Below are 7,557 nucleotides of genomic sequence, written 5' to 3' on the forward strand. Positions count from 1 at the left end.
TCTATGTATTACGAAAATAATACAAAAAACACATAAAATGACACAAATCCCGTCTGCTTCTATCAACAATAATTAGGTCATAATTGTTATTCCCACTCCGAAGAAAAAAAACACTTTGTAGAAACTGTGAACAAATTTGTGTTGGTAAACTTGCATAGACTGAATAAAGGCAGTTTTATACTTGTTTGGAGTTCCCCCTTTGTTTTCTAGTAAGCAGACAATTGCATTCTTGCAGCTCATTTCCGGACTCATTCATGGTCAGCTTGCATACGTGATCGTTGGAGAAATTCGCGACGCTGTCATGAATGTACACGACAATTAAATATGCTAATTAGTCCATACACTTTATTTCTCTGAAAGTCTAAAACTAAAATATGATGTATGTTTGAACAATACATTTTCTGTAATTGTGTATTTTTGTTCTCGCAATGTGCATAGTTCTAATCCAGCAACCATCCATGAAACAAAGAATTTGTAATCACGTCAATCGCTTCGACCTGTAGGCAGATCTACAACAGTATACTGACTGAAGTTTGTGTAAATAATGCCAAATTCTTAGCAATGAGTATAAAGAAATTCGACATTGTTTATTATTGATTTTTGTGTACAATTTGAGAACCACTGTATTCTTCCCAGAAAATCGTCTGCATTGAATCCTGGCATAATGACACTTGGTACAATATTATTATATACCTACATTTACATACGAGTCTACTGATGACGACAAAATCAATTTGATGAAAATCGACAATCTGTTTATAATTGATTTTATATACTATTTGCGAATTACTGCATTCTTCCATGAAATAAATCTGCATTTGAATCTTAGCATATTGACACTTGATACAATATACTTACATTTACACACGAGTCTACTGACAATTTAGTATGACCGTTGTTACTGTGAAATATCCCCGTCAACTGTGCTGATTCTATCTTTCATTTGGTATACAAACACTTAGTCATTTACAGGCGTGTGTATTATTGTAAAATTACAAAACCAGGAATTACAGAGAAAGCTATGTCAATTTTTCTATTTGGGGCAAACAAATTTCATCACAGTGTCAATAGGGCATTCACTGCATATGTTCGATAATATTGCTCAGCATGTAGGCTTGATTATGTTAAATAATATGTAGGTTCCATTATATTGCTTAGCGTGTGGAATTAAATATATTGTATAGCGTGTAAGTTCAATTGTATTATGGATGATGTCATTCTCTCCCGCCAGAGTATTTTTTCCGCACGGCTTCTTGGAGGCAACCATCAGTTGCCGAAAAAGGGCGTGGTTTGCGACGATTGGATGATGTATGCTCTATAATATTGCATAGCATATAGGCTCAATTCACCTTTCCACAACTGTTAATTTAATTGACTAAGTGACCAATATGAATGCAGCGCGTCCAATCCTCTGTTATTGGCGGCCATTTTGTCCGACAAGTTGCCATGTCGGAGGTTCGCCCATAGTTTGATAAATAAATAAATAAATAAATAAATAAATAAATAAATAAATAAATAAATAAATAAATAAATAAATAAATAAATAAATAAATAATAGGTTTCTATTTCGAACAAGTAGAATACAAATTACTGGCACATAATTATGTAAACAATGTAAAACAGGCAAGGTTACTATCGTGGTCAAATAAGTACAGTCTAGGACAAGGCAAGTTTAATGTCATCAACAATTGAAAATAACGTTGAAAAAGACAATCTTGGACAGGCGGAAACAACGTTTGCTTGTTATATTCTGTTGGGCCGTAATTGGAACATACATGGTATTTAACGTGTTTATTACATCCATAACACAGTTGTGAAAAAAGAACACGCATCCACGTAGCCGGAAATTCAGGGCGATGCATTTGAGATGTTACCACTTGTACTGGGATACTGACTGTTCATAAATGTGCATTTATTTCATATTTAATCGATCTTCAAATATTCTATTTCCCGGCAACAAAATCAGGGTTTTCATTTGCATACCAGTAAGATAGTTTCACAACTACGATTCTTAACGGTATTCAATACAAGGCACTCGCATGCCCTCTCCTTTTTGTCTGACGTTTGGCGGCGCAGTTTTATTTTGCAAGAAGTAGGAAAGCCGAAAACAGTCGACTGCGGCAAGAAGGGGCGAGGGTACAATACGAAAACTTTGTTCAATTTTACTCGAAGATGATTTTAAATATTCTACAATTGTACATTTCAGGGCAACAGAAACCCAAAACATAAATGTGTGTAGAATTAAATGTATTTCACTCGATCGATGTGATTTTGTTGTCCGGTGATACACCGTGCTCCGTCTGAATAGATGACTTGTTACTGCATATGACCTCTGTATATTTTGACTGGGTTGTGATTAACAAATATCTGTCACTGTCACTCTAATGACACTATTGTTTTGTTTCTCCGTCCAGACTGATTCTAAACTACTATGATAGGCTGCTCTCGAACAACTGCTTGTGACTCTTCATTGTGTAATACTGCTTCTCTGTGACTGCCTCAACGGGTATTTATACAGTCGCTCGCTGAGAAAACTGTATAACATCATCTTAATATTTTAGACAGATCCGTACTGAGTACGTCATAGTGTGGACAAGAACATTCTGGTATACTATCAAACATTATGGAATGTGCTGAAAATACCATGCATTCATTTCTAGAATACATTAAGTAATACCAGTGCTCATTGAAATTGGATTCGGTTTTGTAATTCAACAGAAATCTGACAAATTCAAGAAAAAAAAAACTGATCCATATATGCAGATAGTAGTCGTTTTAAAAAATGGCGAACACATAAAAACGAAGTGTAATTTAGCTTATAATTAAGGAAATCGATGGATATTTACGATCATTCAGTTGTCTGGAAAAAAAATTTGCATTTGTATTATTAAGATGCCATGATAGAACTAACAGTATTAGTTTCCAACAAGTGGTAGCGGGTTTAGGAATTCTATAGTAAATGCTATCTTTCATTGATGATCAACTTCGACATCTTATTAGATTCGTGATAGTATGTGGTATTCCTCATATTTGTGCAAATCCTATTAGTAAGCTCGTGACGTTTTCACTTGATTTCTTCCATGTCGCTGTACTATGTGAACAGAAGATGTTGTACGTCAATTGATGTTGATAATTATATCAATGCACACATGATTTACAATATAACAATTGTCTTGATATATCCAGACAGCCATATATATGGAATGCATGATTCGGATATGGTAATGTTGCAAGGTCAGCTAAAAAAATATAAACATATATAAAGTGGTTGCATACACCTTGGCTCCCAGTGAGTCAAAATTATGTCTTTTGTGTTCCTGAGCTGGAATCCAATTTCTCAATTTTTGGATTTGATGAACATTCGATCAAATTTAGTGGTAATCTTATCAAGTGCATGTTGCACATGATTTACAAAACATGCAAATAAAGCCTTTTTGCATTACACCACTCTGTAAAGTTATTGAATTGTTTGTCACGCTGAAATTAGAACTTTGTAAATTATAGACCTTCTTCGGGTATTTGTCCATAGAGGCACATGAAAAAACAGACATGGCCAAGTCATTTGGTGTTTACAAACATAAAGAAATATCGTGCGAATACATGAATGTCGGTAGTGTTATTTTGTGTAATCGTTGTTAAAGGCAATCTTGACGCAGTCAACTTCAATGTCAGCCGGGAAAATAGTAAATAGTTTGCTATATCTTTTCGTTTTTTTATTTATGCTATAGTTTCATGACAGACATGTCATGTCATTAGGAATACAACTTCCGATAACGTTTGAGCACAGATAAATCCAATATCCAAATTATTAATTGATTAATGCAAGAAAAAAGAACATAAGACAATGCACGACAGAGCAACACACGACGGACATATATTTACAATGCATACAGCTAAATGAAGGATTCAAGCTGATGTCTTCAATTTCCGAACCATGTCGTGCGATAACGTTAGTATACACTTCCGTTAGTTTGCTTCTTTCATGGAATTATTGACTAAGTGAGTACTATCGTAGAACAGATTTGTGAAGAGTATTATAGTTCAAAAAAATTAGGAAGTATGTGTAATGAATTTAATTGTTCGATTGTACTCAACATTCACTTTAAAGTCGTATTTCTCCTATGAGCAAGAGGACACTAACGCTTGGGTAATGATATCCGAATCAGCACACCCTCTCTAGTTCAGCAGTGAAATCAACCTGCTTTAAATAAAACAATCAAAAATAGCTTTAGTAAAGCAGACACATAATTTATTCTAATTTGGTCCTCGTTATGCGATTTTAAATTATGGCGCTTGTCAACTGCTAATAAACGGTCATTTTGAAAATGAAAATACAGCCGGATTCATATTCGCCAAGTGCGATATGATAGCGCATTACAACCAGTCATTACTTACATGAAATCGTCCACCCCTCACAGTACACCCTACAGCATTAATGGTTCCTATACTCATTTGCATATATGTACAACAAGCTTAGCAATAGATGCACCTGACTCATCAAACTTTTGACCAACAACTCATTCTAAATATTGTTGAGTGAGGGTGCTATTTACTAATGAAAGGAATCTTTTAAAAGAATTAAATATTTGTATATAGCGAACGTGTAATGACAATTATTTATATACAATTAGAGTATACTGTTTTCAATGATTTGCAAATTATATTTCAATATTTATTGTATACAAATTAGTAATTCAAGCATATAAATATTAGATACACAAAACATGTTTTCCAAGAATATTTATACAATTATGTGTTGTCCATGTTTTGGAGGGGTGACACCAACTGAGATGTACCGCGCGAAAATGTTAGACTCGCGTTCATAGGCAGACCACAATTTACATATGTATCTCATGGATAAACGCTTGTTTGTAAACAATAACATGCCATGGCCATCTGACGACACCCCCGCTTTAAGCATTATACTGTCACACATATGACGTATTGCGTAGTGATACCAGGTCCACTGTCATTCTTATTCGGATACAAAAAAACACCAAGGTTTAATTAATTATTATCATGTAATGACAAAGACTGAGATAAAACAGTCATGACTTTACAATTCACGTGTAATCACGGATCACTCTTATGAAATTGATTAGAAGTTCAGTCGCCACTTTGCTTCACTAGAACATATATTTTCAATTCTAGATCAGATGCATCCCCAAACTCATCAAAAGTTATTATTACTTTGAACTGATATAATTATTCTGGTAAATTTAACTTTGTAAATTTCTGACCATTATACTGTCAAGAATTTGCCAGGAGAAGATTCTCAAACAGCGGGGAACCATAGAGCTTGTACAACATTTTGGTTTTCATACGCGATTTCTGAAACATTGCCTTTATTAAGTTAACCAAAGAATTTTACTTGAATTCTTTATATATGAATGGATGCATTGACTATAGTGTGTATCCAATCAAATGGTATATAACAATAATTGATGATACGTCCGCCAATATATCGATTTGAATTATGTTGCTCATTAATCGTAGATTTTTTTATCGTTTTTTACTATCATATATATATAAACATATGCCTTGTAGCTGTAGCTATACAAAAGATATTTACGCTGTATGGGCATAGTCGCTTGTGGTCCGTCACTGAAATGAACTCGAAACATATTATTAGTAGACACATAGCAAACAACTAATCGAAAGTGGCATCATACCCCAACCGACCAGCCAACAAAACAAGGGTTCATTTACCAAATAATGGTGACATTAGATGAAAATTATGTTTCTGTGTGCATGGAAGTGCATTTCGAAATTCATATCAAAGGAAAATACATGTTGGTTGAAACACTATATCGATCTCATATGATATACTGCCATCAATGGTAATAAATAATGACATTAAAAACTAACTTTCGTGCAAACCCACCAGGTCAAACACCGCATCAGCTGCGACTGAGTTGTCAGAACATTTGTCCGGCTGAAAGTGAAGAATTATTAACGATCCAGTCATTATGCTGCTCAAGTCAAGGGTGCCACTTTATCTTGTAATATTCCTTTGTACTGTGATATATCTAGTTGCAAAGTTACAACCACTTCCTTCACTTAGCCATATCGTCAAGACCATTGGACCTGTGAAGTCATCCTTTATAAAATCTGACTTAGCACAGAGACCAGCTTATCATTACAGTGTTCAACAGACCAGTGCGACTGCACAATGGAAGTCAAATCTCCACAGTAATAATAACATCGTCGAACCAGGATCAAACATCAAGATATCCCATAACAAAGGTAATTTACATAGAAGCACACCAGTAGTTATGATGCCACACTATATTCATCCAATGTTCGATCGGCTGAAAAATGACGATGGTGCAAAGTTGCTGCAAATTTGTTGGAATATCTTAAAGCAATACAAAGCCGTCACCCTCCAATTTTTAACTACTGGATATCTTGAAATGACAAAAAGTTGGATTTGTAACATAGATTGTTTTGACGTTATATCTCGAGTGCTGTTTATCACTACTGAATCTAATGTGTATGAGGATCTCAAGAAGTTTAACGTGACGAATGTGATTTTACTTCGGTTTAAGACACTGCAATCTTTCTCCTATGGTCAAGTTGGTTATTGGAAATACATGGTTTATCGTACAGGTATTGTGTATTTCCTATTACAAAATAACATACCCGTTTTTATAACCGAGTCTGATGCTGTATGGTTTCATGATGCGCACCCTGCTGCGGTAGACAAATACCACAATGTTGATATAGTGGCCGTGATGAACACAGATAATGGTACAACCCTTTGTGGTGGAATGGTTTATTTGAATTGTACATCGGCTGTGAAGCAAATTTGGAACAAGACTTTTGAAGGGATGGAACATATTATAATGGGACATGATGACGACAATGAATCGATGAGAAACGGGAAAAACGACCAAGCTAACTTTAATACTGCTGTAAGAGGAACTAAACATGTAAATATTGAAATTCTGCCACGTTCTGCATTCGGTGGCTGGTCTCCTACTCACCCAGGACCTGACAGAATTGTATCACATAATAATTATGTAATAGGGAATATACATAAAATAAAACGAGCAAAGAATGCGGGATTCTGGTTCATCACTAATGATGGTTTGTCATGTCTTAATGATACATGTTTAAAATTGGGACTATAAGTAGTGGCAGCTATCACCGACAATTAAATAAGTCCTGGCTTATGCTAGTCTATGTATCATTAATTTATCAAACTTTATCAACTCACAATATAATATGGAATACATATTATTTCTGACATTCGTTGATTATTTCATTATGAATTGCGATAAGCAATTTCAAGCGTCATGGCCAGAAGTTATGCATTTGCCATGTGCCCAAGCGTCATGGGAGCATGATTCAGAGGCGTGGGCGGAACATGCAGCTTTAGACTAGAACCGATTTGCCTCTCTGTTTTGATTCTGTCAGATGGTGCTTTTTATCAAAACATTATGTCTCATATTTATCTATTATTGAATAAAAATTACTTGGTAGTGTACAAATGCTGTAATAAACGAGTATGAATGATTAAATAATACACCTAAAAATTACTTTACCGAGTTGACC

General features: G+C 34.8%; 1 protein-coding gene across 1 annotated transcript; it reads left to right on the forward strand.

The window, feature by feature from the left end:
* The first annotated feature begins 5,969 nt into the window (after positions 1–5,969).
* On the forward strand, positions 5,970–7,133 carry LOC146738941 (uncharacterized). The gene has a single exon (XM_085503972.1). It carries the CDS (start codon positions 5,970–5,972, stop codon positions 7,131–7,133), a length of 1,164 nt encoding a protein of 387 aa, XP_085360098.1.
* The last annotated feature ends 424 nt before the right edge of the window (positions 7,134–7,557 follow it).

Source organism: Saccoglossus kowalevskii, chromosome 9, assembly GCF_978046115.1.
Source record: "Saccoglossus kowalevskii chromosome 9, keSacKowa6.1, whole genome shotgun sequence".
Taxonomy (NCBI): domain Eukaryota; kingdom Metazoa; phylum Hemichordata; class Enteropneusta; family Harrimaniidae; genus Saccoglossus; species Saccoglossus kowalevskii.

Coding starts and splice junctions, on each gene's coding strand:
- LOC146738941 (XM_085503972.1), top strand. CDS start 5,970: ATGCTGCTCAAGTCAAGGGTGCCACTTTATCTTGTAATATTCCTTTGT.